Raw genomic sequence first — 16,372 nt, forward strand, 5'->3', positions numbered from 1 at the left:
ATTCGAGAATTTCGAATTAATCCCAATCAAATACAATTGTCATTATGCATTTCATATTTTCATATGGTTAATTCGCTTATTGTGTGATGTCGTTCTGCTTAATTCATTCACAATACTCAATGAATTTTTGTAGCCTTTACCTTATTCTTCAGAAGTATGACTTTGACTGTGAGGATTTTAAAACATATAATGATTGAATTCATCGCATAATATTAAAAACAACTACCTTCCCTCTCATCCAACATAAAATTCATAAAGAAATAGATAATTCTATTGAAATCTAACAAAATGAACACTTCGCCGAGTGTTTGAAAATGAATGAAATGAAATATAATATAATCTATTTGAAATGATTAAATCAAATAATTAATGGTTTTTCCATTTGATTTAATCTAAGCAGCAACGAATTTTGGGAAACAAGTTTTGAAATCTGATTTAGGATGTTTAGAATCAACATGTAATTGAAGCCTATACATTTGAGCAAGAAAAAATCAGTCTCGCATAACAATTTGATGATATTCTTCTCATAATGTAAGATTTAGGCTAATGATAAAATATGTAATTGTTGAATATAATTTTCACTTACATTGGTTGTTTTGATGTACCTTGGAAAGTTGCTTTACATGTATCACATTGAATAGTTTGAGCGGCCTAATAATGAATTTCAATAAATCTGATCAGCATTTGTACTATATATAAGAGGCGAAAGTCGCTTATTCATCTTCTTAATCGGATGACACTCGCTCGACAACCCGGAAGGATAAGTTCGTAATAACTCACAGCGTTTGTTTTCAATTGAGAACTTGCACCTTTATCAGCTGGTTTTGTTCCTGCTCTATCTTTTCTTTGTTGAGCTTTAGCACCCTGACAAGGATTTAAATTAAACATCAGTATGCTTAATAACTTGACAAGAGGCGAAAACGTGTTTTGCTGGAACGTCTCGATAAAGGTCTATTGAGGTGGAAAGAGATATATTAGATTTTCTTTCAAACTCACGTTACCCATTTTGATTGTTCTTGATGTATTGTTAAAGATACAGTGGGAAAGATTGTAGTAGATAGATGTGGAACTATGATTTGATGAATGGATTAGATGAGAAGATGAATCAAGAAGCTCAGGTTAAGGTGAACCAAACAATAAACCTCTCAGACTTTTTTCCGTTTTTATTTTCTAAGCTCTTTGGGCTTTTTGTATTACGTAATATTTTAGAAATGCGGGGTAATCTGAGGAAGCATGAGGTGGTGCGCGTCATCAAAGGGATATATATTTGTTCATGAATTCCTCTTAATGTGATATTCAGCTTTATGCTCATAAGACTGCCTTACCACTGATTTACTTGGTCGACTTTCCCATTGAAAATACAGACAGTATGGCTGAGCTTTCGCTGGAGGAGAAATGCAAACTTGCCGCTAAGACTTTGGAACAATCACCTCCAGGTGAAATCAAGTAAGTATTTCTGCGTATCTCACTAAAATCAAAACGAGAAGCTGATGCTTTCGCTCTCAGCGATGTCATCAATGGTATGTTTTGTATACATATCAGTCTGTGCTAATACCTATACCGTACTGCTACTGATGTTGCTCTAATTGCAGACATTCGAGCTGTGATAAATGATGATAACGCTTTGATGCCTTATGTTTTACCTACACTACGAGAATATAATCTTTCACAATTGCATGTTATCGATCATCCAGTCTCTGATGGAGTACCAGCTCACAGTGTGAGCTATATCTTTCGGAGCAGAATTTGAGATGTTAGCTGATTTGCATATCGGATAGTCTATCTTGTCTCACGCAACAATACTACCCGGTACTGAAGGAGAAGAGGAAAGATTTGTTGATGCTGAAGGGAAAAGGAGTTTTAAATTCGATCATATAACCTTGGTCAGCTGAAATGTTTGCTTCAATTTGGAGTACAGCAGCAGCTGACGTCTCGTAAAACAGGGCATAACAGATTATCAACCTTATGACTTACCAGAAGAAGAGGAGACTTTCCGGTAGGTAGCTGCAGATTCTGGCCGCGAGTATGAACTCACAGCTGATGCCTTCTGGTACTTACAGTGCTGCTCTCGCCCAATCCCTCGCAAAGTACACGAAGAATCACTTCCCTTCTGGTCAATCATCCGTTTCATCTTCCCAATATCCTCTCCTACCACCTGCCTCAGCGATTCCTGAGCCCGCACCTGATGTGACGAAGGAAGAAAGCGAGTCTGAGGAAATCCAAGAACCTGTTACGGATATAGTGAATGAACAAGTGAATGAAGGCGATCTCGAACCTGCTCCCACTCCAGCAACTGGTGATCTTAACGTGGCATCAGAGAAAGATGAAATAGTCAGGCCGGAAAGTCTTGATCAACTGGATGATTTAGTCGAAGAGGCTAAGGAGGAAGAGGAAGGCTCCGTTAAAAAGGAAAGTGTCAAACCTGATGTCGAAGAAGTCGGGGAAGACGGACAAGAAGAGAAAGTCACCACACCTCGTGCTGAAGAGGCTACTTCGTCAGCTTTAGAGGAGAAGAAGGACATTGTGCCTGAGCCAAAGCAGGAAAGGGTTGAAGACCCTAAATATACTCTGGAAATCGTAGGTAACAAGTACAACCCAAATAATTTCTGGTGAGTCAACTAGCGAAAGATCAATAGTCAAATCGCAATCAGCTGATAAGCCTAAAAGGACTGGTCGATGGAGGACACGATGGGTAGTAGATAGAGCTTCTGGTACAGTCGATGGGAATATTAATGTCGATGTACATTATTACGAACAAGGAAATGTACGTCTTCACGACTCGACTGAACATCGCGAAGGGAAATGAGCTGAACACTAATCACTCAACTAGGTTCAACTGGCCACTCGACATTCTGCTTCATTCCCTTTGCCCGTAGAGGAAGTCAATGGTCAGACAGTAGCCAGTCAGATCGTTACTACAATCTCCAAGATTGAGACTGCTTATCATTTGGAATTGAATGATGTCTATGGAGAATTGGGAGATAAAGCATTCAGAGCGTGAGTTTCCTCAAACATTCGCTATCTGCGCGTCGCTGATATGCATTCGCAGACTACGACGAGCATTGCCGGTAACTCGACAAAAGATGGATTGGGAGAAAGTCACTGGTTACTCACTTGGATCAGATTTGACAAAAGCCAGAGCTTAAATGCAGATTATTCCGCATGACGCGAATATCGATCACTACCCATATCATATAATCCTTAAGTGTCACTTGGAACGGTTCTAACGTTGCAGGTGACAGCGTTTGTGCTTCGTCTAACAAAGCAAATGTTATTCGTATGCATGCATGTGTAAAAGTGAGAAAGCATATCTGAGTACCGACTGAATGGGATGATACCAATGTCATCTGGTGCCGCAGATTACCCTGAAATTAGGTAACAAACTCAAAGATGTAAACAAATAAAAAGTCAAAGTATGGTAGCATTCAATTGACCATTCACTATTTCAGGTTCTTCACTCATCATCAGTCATATCACATTGATAGACCATATATGATTCTCATCGATGTCCAAAATCACTCAAATTTAACGCTCTTACTCATGTTTTTGAACGAAACAGACACGATTTAACGACTTTATACGATGGCGGAAACGCGAACGCGTTTGATTTCTAATCCTCCTTCACCTACTGAATCTACCATCTCACAAACGGATGAAATCAAAGATCGAAATCTTTTACCTGAAAGAGAAGGAACATCTTCAATACCTCAATCACCATCTGCCAGTCTGTTTTTAAGAACTGCAGAAACGTTAGATGGATTATCTAAACAATTGGAACATTTGAAAGATGATTCGGTAGATAACAGTAATGATTTAATCATTTGTTGTTGTGGAAGTACATTTAGTAATGGTCGTACGTGTAAGACCTTAAGAGAAAGGGAAAACATAGAGGATAAACTTAAATTAAGCGGTGGTGAGAAATACAATCCTTTCGTGATAATTATAATTTGAATTGGACTAAAATAATGTGATGTTGTGCAGAAATTGGTAACGCACTTTTACAAAAATATGAAGCTTTAGAATTGAAGTATAAGAGGGAAATCGAAAGATTTGAAAATCAAGTGAGTAATTACTGTTGTGAATCACAAACTTTGTGCAATATTAAAGATTATATATACATATACCACATATACCCTAAATCACAATTCAATCCTTTCAATACCCTCGAGAAGCGATCTTAACTGATAATCATCCCTTATGAATCTTACTTTTTAGCTTCAATTGAAACGTAATGCTTTAGTTGAAAGCGTGAGAAAAGTAAACAATCTTGAAAAAGCGAATACACAACATTTACAGAAATTCGCAGAGGTTTCAAAGAAGAACGAAGCTTTGGAGAAGGTAAGTTTTTTTCCTTTATTCTCTGTATTCCTTTGGTCTAAAAACATTAGCTATCTTATTATCTTTGTCTCCTCTTTTTTTCATAACTTCGCTTCTTGAATCTTGACGCTTGGGTCGAAAATATCGTTATGGCTACGCTGACTGGTATACAGCGTTATACGCAAGCTATGCATACTCAAACGCTTACTCAACAATCCTTAACTCATGTTCGAGCGGAGTTGACGACACTCAGAGCCACTTCTCAAAGGCAGAAAGCAGCTTTGGCAAGTGGAGCAGGATTTGAAGAGAGATTAACAGAAGCCGAGAAGAGGTATGAGGATGCGAGGGATTTGGCCGAGACCGAATCGAGGAAAGTCAGAGATGAGCTCAGGAAGAGGAAAAGAGCCGAAGCTAGGATAGGTATGTTCATGTTCATGTTCATAAATTCAAACAGATTTAGAGCTGAATTCGAGGTACACAGAGGAACTGGAATTCCAGGTAAAAACTGTCAAAAAGGAAGTAGATGAAGTCAAGGAAGCTCGAACGAAAGATGCTCAGGACTTACTGGCCAACGCTAAAGAGAGATTAAACGAATTACATTCTGAGGCAAGTCGCAAAACCAATCGACGAGCGTCATAGTAATCACGTTTAACGCTTGCTTTGAACAGCTCTCAGAAACATTCCGTACCGATTCACCATCAGACATGCCAGAATACCAAAAGACCCTTGAAGATCTCGTAGCAGCCAATACATTACTCAAGCACGATGTGTCTGAACTTACACACTCCTTGTCAGACAGCCGAGATGAATCTCGTGCATTGAAGGAGGAGGTTGAGGAGTTACGTTCGGCGATCGGTACAATTGGGAAAACATCGCCTTTTGGAAGATTGCCGACTCGGCTAGCTACAGAACTTGGATCGGGTCATTCTTTCCATTCACGGACAGAATCAAGTCCTATACTATCGCTTGGACAGGTACCACATTATCCATCCGGGGATAGAGAAAGAGGAGCCTGGCAACGAATGAGCGTAGCATCGTCATCGAGGACGGGCGGAATGACCGCATGGGAACATCATAGAAAGATGTCAATGGCCGCTTCCTTTACCTCAAACTCCTCTTCTACCGCGGAAGGCGCTCTGATGTCCCCTGGCTTAGGTATGGGTCCGATAGGGGAATTTGGTGGAATTCTGCTCAATGAAGATGGTACGAGGACTGGTGCACTCAGTCCACCGCCGAATGGAAGAGAAAGTCCCAAATTCAGAACGTCGCCTTCAGGTGGAATCGGATATGTCCTAAATGGAGTGCCAAAAGTCAAGACCGGTCATCAAGTACGTCCTTCCTTAGCCAGAAGTTTCAGTACCAATACAGATAGGAGATCAAGGAGGTCTTATGCGGTGAGTGGGATTCTCCTTGGATTGTGAGATTATTGAAGTAGCAGGTCGATAACACGATTGTATGCTCAGTCACAAGGTGTAGGACCTATTGCAGAATGGCCAGGAGACGGCTCCGAAGACGTATCAGGTATAACAGAGGAACCACTTTCTCCCGGCACGGACTATTTCCGCGCAGCTGAGAAAAATCGAAAAAGAAGGTCTTTGATGTTAGCCAGAAGGTCAACCATGTCACCTCACGAATTTACCGATTATTCACCCAATGCAAGTACTACCCTCGTTGACGATATGGATTACCCTTCACCAATGTCAGATTCAGCTTTGACGAACACTAGTCCGAAACGAGCAAAGAGGAAAACTTTGTTACTTCTTACTCGATCTCAAGGTGTACAGACGGATCCAGTGGACATTGCTGACATATCACCGTATGAACAAGACGGGAGGAGAGGGTCAACTTCAGCTCAAGATGTAGCTACTACGACTAGCACTTCGCCAATCCCACCATCAGAGGATCTTAGTGAGACATCTTCGATACAAGATAAAGACAATGGACGAGCTGGAATTCTATTGATTGTCATCGAACACATGAGTAAAATGTTAGCAAGACTGAGAGATGCTGATGTTCCCACCCTAAATAAACGATTGAAGAAACATAATTTACCAGGAGATGTGGCTCACTTATCTCAGTCGACAATGAGGGCACTTCAACAGGAAGTAGCGGATCTGCGAAATCAATTCAAGGGAATACATAATCTAGGTGGAATTGACCGAAAAGACTTCAATCTATTGTTGAGGTTGTTCAAAGATGTGTTCAGTGATTTAGTGGATCTGCAAGCTATAGTGAATGACGTAACCATCAATCCAAGTTTGAGTAAGAAATTACAAAAAGCCGCTTTCAGAGAAGAATCCGATAAAGATCTTTTAAGTTCTGGACCCGGCGGTAAACAAGCTAGTGGTTTAGGTTGGATAGCTGCACCTATAACGAAGTTTTTCGTTACCCCGGCCGAAAACGATGTTTCGGAGGGTGTCCAGGCTAGAAAAGCAGGTTTGGAAAGAGGTAGATTACAACCTTCCATACCTGTCAAAGCAGCACCGAAGCAGCAAGCTATCGCAAGCGCGACTACAACACATGTCAGTGTAGAATTTGGAGGGACGGGTATAGTCAGAAGAGCTATTCCTGCGGTGTACACTACTGCAGCTAATGGCAGAGATGCTGTGATTGATGTCTTACCACCCTCCCCTCTACCGTCCAATCACTCACAGAACTCGGATCGAAATTTAGATGAGACCCTTTCTCCAGCAAAATTGGGCGTAGAATCTGAAAATTCCTTGTTACCTCCGACGGTCAGGAACGTTCGAAGATCTAAATCTCGAGCGAACAGGAACGAATTATTAGGTATATTCGCCGGAGCGACAAGACCAATCACTCCAACTAGCGGAGAACCTTGGACAACCTTGGGTAATGGGATGCCCCCGTCAACCATTGGGCCAAAAACTTTAAGATCAGTTAGTTCTCATGCGAATATTGGTGGTTCGAGTAGTGGAGAAAAGACTATTCGAGCTAAAACTTCCAATGAACGCAAAAAGATATCATCTATTGTTGACGCTGTGATCGATCCTCCCACTGCGTCCGGTCAAATCGACAATGAGATATTGGTTAGCGGATCATACGAACCTGAACCACCACTTTTAGAGAGAACACTTCGTCCCAGAGGTTTATCGGATTCGAGTATTAGATCAACTTTTGTTAGTCAGTCATTGGAACCTGTACAAATAGGCAGAGCGCCAGCGTATACAGCTATCTCAACTGGAAGTGGAGGGGTACTGCAAAGTATCTCGAGGAGATGGTATGATTTCAGAGGATCAAACGAAGTTTCACCGATCAATCCTAACGGCGGAGCAGGAGGTAATTCGACTGAAGAGGTGATAGAAAATGATCAACATCCACCATCGTTCAATCCTCTTCCATTATCTTCACAATCTACAAGATCTTCCATATCAACAACGACTTCCTCTCTGATGAGAGATCGGGCCATTTCACCTTCAACAAAAAATAGTATAATCACTCCACCATCGACTTCGACTGGTGCTAATACGTCACAGCAGTCTGGTCTATTCGGATTGATAGCTTCATCTCTTGTTGGTACAACGAGTAACGAGTTGGATCATTCAGATGTCGTAGAAGATGAAGATGAATTGATAGGTGCTAGTCTGAGGCAAAGTAATTTGATAGGAAGGGGCGTTAGTGGGAAATCATGGAGATGAGCTTTTTTCGAAACGAAACGGCTTTTTACAGAACGGGCATTTTTTAAGTTTGTTATTAGTTTGATTTATTCTTATTTGGGTTTGTTACAGTATTTGTATTCGTATTGTATTTACCGATTGTAGCCTTGTCAGCATTACCATTTCACATTTAAAAAATGATACCTTGACATAATGCATTATTATCATTTTGTTTTTATACAGTCTTCGTAGCATGTCGTCAAAAGAACGTTATATTATATGGTATGATCGTTATGTATTTGTTATTAGAGTAAAAGCTTACGATTTTGACAATTTCGCTTTTTTCCTCTTTTCCCTTCTCATTTGAGTTTTCGACAATTTCTGGGGACTCAATGGAGAGTCATTACTAACGTCGCCCTTTTGAATATGTCCTTTCACCTCGTGATAGATATTTTGTTTCTTCGGTTCAGTGTCCACTGACACAGCTCGTTGTACTGATTTTGTTTTCTCGACGGATTCGTTCTCATCGTCATGTAATAGCCTTTTAAGTTTCGATTTGACGGGTGGACCGAATGGTCCAGGTCCATTATATGGGAACGTACTTGATTCTACTGGAGAAGGTAATGGTGAAACAGGAGTAGTTTGGCGAGATGGAACTTTTGGGACTTCAGAAGAAGATTTTTCCACATCGTTTTCTCTATCTACTTCTATCTCTCTATGATCTATATTTGTATCCACATTAAATTTCAGTTGCGGCGGTATCGAGGTAGGTACGGGTGGATTAAGTTTCGATTTTATTCCATTCGAATTATTACTACCAACTGAGAAAGGATCTTTCTTTCTTTTCTTTGACCCACCAAATGGATCTATACTTGTAATTTTCTTCTTACTAATTGATTTGAATTTCGATTCATCTTCTTCTTCATCGTCATCTTCTAGAAGATTAACTGATTGTAAACCATTTGAACTTTTTGATTTTTTCTCTAAATTTAATTTCCTACTTAAACTTATTAATCCATTTCTTTGAATTGGACGATTAGACGTAGATCCTTGCAATAAATCCGGATGACCTAATCCTAACCTATCTTCAATATGTCCATTTATTGTTGTTGGTTTTAATAATCCTACTAAACCTTGATCACCTGAATTCGAAGTTGATTGTATTTCTTTACCGAATGATTTAGGTATCCAAGAATCTATTGAATTTAAGAAGATCGATGCTGATAATGAGAGAGCTTCATTTGAAGGTTGATTATCAGATATTTGTTTTTGTGTTTGTAGCTGTGACATCTTGTAGTTGATACCTCTTTTCACTATTTATCTTATCTCATGCTAGTTATTTCAAAATATGTAAACAAACTTTTTCTGACAATGAGTATTGTTATTATGACGATATGAATGATAATTCCCCAGTGCCACATTCAGAATTTTCCGTTTTTCCCTGTATACATAAAGCAGACAACTCACCCTTTGGAAGCGGAACATTGTTCATCATTGTTCTTGACTTTTTCAAAAAGATCGATAATAATCTATAATCGCTAATCAGTCAATTTTATTCTTGGTACAAAACCCTAAGGGAGTCGTTTAAACCAAGATGGCTTCTATTCCTGTATATTCCGAAAAACCAGCAGGTCCAACTGCTTTCGCACCTTACCTTGATACAGTAGCCAACATATTTCACCCTGTTTCTGGACCTGTTTTAAATACTTATGCTAGATTTCACGGATGGAAGGAATCTATGGGTTTAGTCCAACCTGGTACAGTGGAGAACTTGACGAGGGAGATTCAACGTACGTTTGAGAAACCTTTCTTTGATCCGGCAGAATATCAATCGATCTAGGACAAATCGATGAAGGAATATTACCCATTTTTGGTATTTTTGGGAAAGTTTAGTAGAAGCTATAGGGAATATATACGCGACGTAGGAAATGACATGTACTGACTAAATCATCACTTCATAGAGGTTCATCTTGCCAACTGGGCTTTCGATGGTGCTAGAGCCGACGTAGCTAAAGTTGTATCAGCAAATCCCGCTTTCCAACTTACTCACTCTTTCTCCCTCGGTTCATCCACTCGACCTCCCGCTTACAACTTTGGTGCTATCTTTGCCAATGCTAAGGTGAGTAAGATTCCTTTGGGGTCTGGTTTGGTGGGAAGGAAATCATGGATCTTCGAAGGCGATGAATTTGTCATGACGGATCAAACGAAAGCAAGGGGCAATTCGGAGTGTGAGGGCGGCCTGCTAATATCGTTTACCATTAGACATTCTTGCAAGGTGGTGTTGATGGTTCTGGTACCGTGACCATGCGAGCAAATCAAACATGGGCTCCTACGGATATTACCAAGATTCAAGCTCAAGTGAGTGATCTCAACCCTTCAGCGAAACACATGTGACCGTGGCTGATTCATCCGTCCTAACGTCTAGCTCACCAACAAAGCTGGTCAATCGATGTTACAAGTCGAGCACGACCACTTAGGTCCTCATTACTCTTTCTCATGGAAATCAATGAACCCAGGGATACTTGATGGAACAGGTATTCACATCGCCTCGTTACTTCACTCTTTCTCTCCTCGATTATCGTTAGGTTTCGAGACCGTCATTCAACATCCTCAACCGGCGATACTCGAAACGGCTACATCATACGTCGCTAAACTCACATCATTACCTAACGCACTTGAGGCTTTAACACCTACTGTCCCAGGGCAACCAGCACCATTCTATCCATCATGGACAGCTACCGCTCAATTACAACCATCAGGAAATGTTCAAGCTACATATTACCAAAAGTTGAGTGATAAAGTGGATGTAGCTTTGGATCTTCAAACTATAATTCAACCTGCATCAATGCTTGGTCCTGCCAAACGAGAAGCACTTGCTACTCTCGGTGCCAAATACGATTTCAGAATGGCTACTTTCAGAGGTCAAATTGATAGTGCTGGTAAACTCGGAATGTACCTTGAACAAAGGTTCACTCCTGCTTTCGCTTTCTTAGTTGCTGGAGAAATCGATCATGCCAAGGTGGGTTGATTTTTCCGCTTTGTCCAGGTTGGGTTGGCTAATAAATTTGTTTGTCTGGTAGAACGCCTCTAAATTCGGTGTTGGAATCATGATCGAATCTTCCACCATGACTCAAGAAGAGATGATTGCTGCTGGTATGTTGACTCCAGTTTAAAGAGTCTATAGGACGGATGGATGGATCACGCGACTGCGGATCGAAGAACGGAACGTGGGAAGCAGCGGAAGAGAGGGGGGATAGAAACAAGTGACATTAGGTGACAAAGGGATGATAATTTGGAAACTGATGGAGGCTCAGAAGAAAAGAGTCGATGTTGGAGTCACTTGTACGAATGCGACACGAGCATCCATTAGGCGCTAAGAATCATGGCAATTCAAAAACAATCCTTGTTTCTTGCGTAAGCCAATAGCAGATATATATATTTTACTCATACAACTGTATTACCGCATGGATCACTTTTCAGGAGACACCTCAGTAGTCAATTTTGAATCGATGGAAACAGCTGTGATGGAAAGCAAATAGCCCAAAAATTACAATAAATGACGACAAGCAAGGTCAGTACCGCCAAGGGTGCTCAATGGTCAGCAGGATCACAACGGATCAATGTTGCAACTCAAGCGGTATGACCGCTGTGCGTACTGCACTAGTCTTCGAAGCAAACAACCGAACGTGATCTGCAAAAATCTCGAATTTTTGTCCAGACCACAGCTGTATACACCTCAAATCCGCTTCAATACATACTATATGACGACTACAAGCAATCAAGTGCCCATGATTAAGAAGAAGCCCTCGAGACCCGCCCATTCCTCTAATCAGACTACTGATGGTTTTTCAAACCACTCTCCTCGATGGAGGTAACATGAGCTTTCATCTTTCGAGGAGCGATCTTGAGATCGAACAATTCGTCCAATTCAGCGAAAGTTCGCCCTTTGGTCTGCGATACAAATTCAAAATGATCAGCTTCGTTACAAAAAAGGTGGTATTCCGTACACAAACTCACCTCAGGGAGAAGGAAGAAATTGATGACTGTACCAATTCCACCTAAAATAGCAAACATGAATAAAGTTTTTACACCCCAATTTCTTGATGTGGTGGATAACATAATGGGTACAACACTATTAAAGATTGCACCTGAAATTGCATTGGTAGAAGCTGCAAAAGCTGTTGTTTTGGCCCTTAATCTAGGAGTTGCTATTTCTGCAGCGCAAGTCCATCCTGTACCGGCGAATCCAAAAGCGTACATGAATACCCAAAGACAGATGAAAGCGAGAGTAGCGTTATCCACTGAATCTGATTTATGAGCGAAACCGAGACCGGCGATTGCAAGGTTGAATATAGTACAAGCAACACCACCAGAAAGAATTAAAGTTCGTCGACCAAGTCGCTCGATACCATAGAAAGAGACCATCAAAGAGAAGAGCAGGATGCAGCTGAAGAAATACAAGTCAACAATGAACTCAAAATCAGGTCATGTATATTGTTGATCAACTTACTACACAATGACGGAAGCTTGGAATGGTTTTGGAAGACCAGCTTGCTGCAAGAAGTCTGAAGCCAGAGTCAGCTACACGAACATGAACTGGCGAGAGAGCTATGCAACTTACAGGTGGTGTAGTTGAAGATGATGGGCGACCCGGACCAATTTTGCATGACCAAAGCGAAAAGGGAAGCGAATGTTCGTCTCTGTAGTGTTTACGTCAGGTTCCGCCTGGGTATCCGAAGGATCAAAAAGATACTTACGAGATGAGGGCCCATGAAAATATCTTTAAGAGCCACTTCCGAGTTGGATTTACTCTTGTATTTCTCCTCTTGAATTTCAACTAACATAGCATTGTATTCTCTATCGATGTCATAGCCTTCAACTCCTTTGTAGATCTTGCCGAGAACTTTTTTAGCTTTGACTTCATCTTCTTTTCTTGCATAGTACCATGGAGTCTCCGGTAGGAAGGGAAGGGCAATGATCCATAAACCGAGGAATACGAATTCAGAGTAAATAGCCTTAAGATAGTTTGTAGGGTCGGTCTATCATGCACGATCTCGTGAATAAGCGGTTGCTCCTTTGCGATTGGGAGGAGGTGAACATACCATTTCCAAAGCGTTGAGAGCAATCGAAACGAAAAGCTGACCCAAAGCGTATGACCATCCGTACGTGGACATGAGTGCACCTCGTAATTGAGTCGGAGCAACTTCGGAGATGAACTGAAGATATAGCCTGTTAGCCTCGGCGCGCCATTTCAACTTGTGACAATACTAACAGTGAGGACACCTTGTTGAGTCAGACCTTGACCGAGACCCATGAGCATCTTAGCAGCCAGCCAATCTTTGTAATCTCTAGCCACAATTTCAGTGATTAGACCACCGGTGAATACGATAGTCAAAGCGTATAGTGTGTATGTTCGCCCAAATCTATCACTGATGAAACCGCCGGACCAGTTTCCGATGAATTGACAGAGGTATGCCTATCAAAAACGATGAGCGTTTTGCACGTACCTTTACAAGAGCAAGGATACTTACTAGACCACTCCACATCGAGATGTATTGAGCATTAACGCTGATTTTACCTGTCGTAGCATCGACGACGGTTCCGAATTGCTTAATGAAGCCCGCATTCGCAAGTACGCTACCTGTGAATTTGCAACAGGAATCATCACCATCATCAGCATCTTACGAGAGCAGGCATTATATATAAACACGTACCTGGTAACGAAGTTTGATATCCGTCCATTATAACACCAAAAGCAGTGATCATGCAGAATAAAGAAGCTCTCCAGAATTTTCGGATTGCTTGAATTCTTGTTAAACCTGCAAAAGCAGTTGTATGATCTTCAAGTTCATTCCTCATCTTATCTGCCTCAGCAGATGAAACGTAGATATCATCTTTCTTAGATTCAACTCTTTCGAGATCGGCCATCGTGTATTGTTGACTGTTGCAATTTGCAAGATGCTTTAGCAAAAGAACGTATCGAGCGGGAAAACCTGAATGGAAGCGTATATGAGACTATAGTTGATGCAGCATAGCTTATATAGAAATTATGACTACCTTATATGATACAAGAAGAGAAGCGGAAGTGTCACAACCAATTGTACCGTGATGATAACAGATATTTTACCGGCTACCAGACTTTGATCTATCAAGAGTCTATTAAGCCAAGAGTAGATAACGTTATTTAGTCTCTGTTATCCGAACGATCAAATTCAACTCATAACCCTGAATCTCAAGGGGTCAATAATGTATTACGCTTACGCTTATCGGATTTGACCTTTAATTTTAGATTAACATGATCGATGAAGAACATGAGGCACATTTACAGAGGGATAGAAGGAATTACCTAGATGGGGACGTTCCGCACGTAGCGTCAGCACATTAAATGATGTTAGTATGAAGCGCAAGCTCTACAGGTCAAGTTCCTGAAAGCGAACACGCACGTAGCGTCAGCATATTAAATGATGTTAGTATGAAGCGCAAGCTCTACAGGTCAAGTTCCTGAAAGCGAACATGGAGTAAATAAATTTACTCATCATAGTTCGTTCTACTTGCCGTTGCTCCACACCATAGTATGTCAAGCGACATGAACAACCTGGCAGATGGCTGAGCGAATCGTGCGTGTCTCCCATATATATGCAAGTACGCTAGGGACCGAGTTTCGATTAATATGAGTGAGCATAGGAGAAGAACGAAGGAAACGACTCCGATACCGCGGACGGGTATCTCCGAATGGAACAGGTGCATGTCCGTCAGAAATTCTCATAAATTGGATCGCCGCAACGCTGTGATAAGATGTTCATACTGTCGGATTGCTTTCAGCTCCATGAATGCTGCATTACCACTATGGCATTTGGGTGGAAAGAAACTGCGCAAAACAAGTCTGTTGCCGGCACAAGATGAAAGACACCATCAAAAGACCCATCGAGCTATCAGACGTCAAGCTTGCAGTAGCGTGTGAGAATGATGAGCATCGGAATGATACATCTGAATATCTGTAGGACCCAATGCTTTCCATAAGGCATCTACGTAATATTCAATCAAGCAACTTCTTGATTTGGATGATGAGGTGAAGTAAACAGAGTTTGGAATTCTACGCTGAGATAATCCTTGACTTCCTCATCGTCTACGTAATCAACCACAATCTTAGTTTTACTTTCTTTCTCCATTGCCTCGATAGTGGGTCTTAGAGATCGAGGGAACTTTTGTTTCATGGTGTTTTGATACCACCTATAGTGAAGATAATTAGCTAGATGATTCGGTATAGGATTGAATCATGCTTACGATGCAAAGTATACGAAAGCAAGCATAACTCTAGTCTCATCAGTATGGTTGGGCATACCCGCATGCCTATGCATTACCTCGTCGCCGTCAGCCCTAAGAACTCTAGACCTTACCGAAAGGACTCACCATAGTCTGAGATCTCTGAGGATCAAACTACCTTTCTTGACGGGAGCATAAACAGGTGGCCTAACTTTGCTTCTCTCATCAAGCTTATCTTGAGCTACAAATCCAAGATGCATAACTTCGTGATCAGTCCAAGGTGAAGAGTTGTTAGTCCCAAGCCATAATTCAGTAGATCCATTTTCCGGGGTGACATCGATCAAGCAGATATTTTGTGCGATGGCATAAGGATGAGATAAATGTCGTCCTCGAACATCTTTATGAACTTTTTGTCGAGTCGTGGTGTTTCCCAGTAAGGTGTTAGACCTGATGTAGTGCAATTCGGGTTGAGGACCCAAAATACCGGATAGTACGGATGAAGCGAGTTTGTTGGCGTAAACTTGGGGGAACATATATTCTACCAATTATAATTAGAATAAGTCGTCGCCCTTCATCAAGATCGATGGAACTCACCTTTGAGGATAGGTGGGACTTGGGAGACGTTACCCTTGTCTGAACCTTGGTTCCAGTGTATACCTTTAACAGCTCCATTCATGATCTTAGCTGTATCCTCTTTCATCTTCTCATTCAGTTTATCAATAACTTCCACATCGATTGCATTTTGGAGCACGACTACGCCATCGTTGAAAAGAGCATCAATAGCGTCGAAAAGGTGATTTTCAGCAATGACACCGGTGCTTCGCTCTTCGTCGGAAAGAGGGATGATGACGGGAGAATCAATAGCTACGGGCATTATGTATACTTGAATGTCGACAGATACTTGTTTGAATGAATTGAGGGCTTTGTCAGCATCGTCTGAGATGCTCAGCGATGTGTATATTTATGTGATGTTGTCCACGATGATTTCGGTTACTTCTTGATTGCCTATCTAAAAGGGCAAGTGAAGTGGACGTTCGGTAAATAGATTTATAGACAAGCGGACCGATGGGACAAACAAGCTATTTAAGTCTAAAAGATCCCTTGCAATATATTACGTGATTGGGATAGATTCGGAGCGATCGACTTCTTGGTGACTTTGATTCATTCTTGCTTTCGCT

The 16,372-nt window shown here is 41.2% G+C and overlaps 7 protein-coding genes across 7 annotated transcripts; 3 read left to right on the forward strand and 4 right to left on the reverse strand.

Moving 5' to 3' along the window:
• Positions 1-392: 392 nt before the first annotated feature.
• On the reverse strand, positions 393-1,005 carry I206_103231 (uncharacterized protein; the record flags this gene model as incomplete). Its single annotated transcript, XM_019153531.1, has 4 exons — positions 393-468; positions 587-651; positions 781-864; positions 997-1,005. 4 exons carry the CDS (start codon positions 1,003-1,005, stop codon positions 393-395), a joined length of 234 nt encoding a protein of 77 aa, XP_019013692.1.
• Positions 1,006-1,369: 364 nt separating this feature from the next.
• I206_103232 (uncharacterized protein) lies at positions 1,370-3,146 on the forward strand (the record flags this gene model as incomplete). Its single annotated transcript, XM_019153530.1, has 9 exons — positions 1,370-1,446; positions 1,507-1,520; positions 1,593-1,720; positions 1,779-1,883; positions 1,944-1,996; positions 2,061-2,609; positions 2,668-2,764; positions 2,831-2,997; positions 3,050-3,146. The coding sequence occupies 9 exons, from the start codon at positions 1,370-1,372 to the stop codon at positions 3,144-3,146; spliced, it is 1,287 nt and encodes a 428-aa protein (XP_019013691.1).
• A 436-nt stretch (positions 3,147-3,582) lies between these two features.
• Positions 3,583-7,973, forward strand: I206_103233 (uncharacterized protein; the record flags this gene model as incomplete). Its single annotated transcript, XM_070202701.1, has 7 exons — positions 3,583-3,913; positions 3,982-4,061; positions 4,216-4,338; positions 4,491-4,737; positions 4,799-4,923; positions 4,986-5,711; positions 5,781-7,973. The coding sequence occupies 7 exons, from the start codon at positions 3,583-3,585 to the stop codon at positions 7,971-7,973; spliced, it is 3,825 nt and encodes a 1,274-aa protein (XP_070058802.1).
• Positions 7,974-8,249: 276 nt separating this feature from the next.
• Positions 8,250-9,221, reverse strand: I206_103234 (uncharacterized protein; the record flags this gene model as incomplete). The annotated part of the gene is made up of 1 exon (XM_019153528.1): positions 8,250-9,221. The coding sequence occupies one exon, from the start codon at positions 9,219-9,221 to the stop codon at positions 8,250-8,252; it is 972 nt and encodes a 323-aa protein (XP_019013689.1).
• Positions 9,222-9,525: 304 nt separating this feature from the next.
• I206_103235 (uncharacterized protein) lies at positions 9,526-11,104 on the forward strand (the record flags this gene model as incomplete). Its single annotated transcript, XM_019153527.1, has 5 exons — positions 9,526-9,721; positions 9,893-10,050; positions 10,194-10,289; positions 10,357-10,950; positions 11,012-11,104. 5 exons carry the CDS (start codon positions 9,526-9,528, stop codon positions 11,102-11,104), a joined length of 1,137 nt encoding a protein of 378 aa, XP_019013688.1.
• Positions 11,105-11,765: 661 nt separating this feature from the next.
• On the reverse strand, positions 11,766-13,859 carry I206_103236 (uncharacterized protein; the record flags this gene model as incomplete). Its single annotated transcript, XM_019153526.1, has 9 exons — positions 11,766-11,882; positions 11,949-12,378; positions 12,442-12,496; positions 12,553-12,631; positions 12,689-12,970; positions 13,034-13,147; positions 13,204-13,407; positions 13,463-13,572; positions 13,646-13,859. The coding sequence occupies 9 exons, from the start codon at positions 13,857-13,859 to the stop codon at positions 11,766-11,768; spliced, it is 1,605 nt and encodes a 534-aa protein (XP_019013687.1).
• Positions 13,860-14,971: 1,112 nt separating this feature from the next.
• On the reverse strand, positions 14,972-16,068 carry I206_103237 (uncharacterized protein; the record flags this gene model as incomplete). Its single annotated transcript, XM_019153525.1, has 4 exons — positions 14,972-15,161; positions 15,216-15,281; positions 15,342-15,732; positions 15,789-16,068. 4 exons carry the CDS (start codon positions 16,066-16,068, stop codon positions 14,972-14,974), a joined length of 927 nt encoding a protein of 308 aa, XP_019013686.1.
• Between the last annotated feature and the right edge of the window lie 304 nt (positions 16,069-16,372).

Source organism: Kwoniella pini, chromosome 4 (assembly GCF_000512605.2).
Source record: "Kwoniella pini CBS 10737 chromosome 4, complete sequence".
Taxonomy (NCBI): domain Eukaryota; kingdom Fungi; phylum Basidiomycota; class Tremellomycetes; order Tremellales; family Cryptococcaceae; genus Kwoniella; species Kwoniella pini.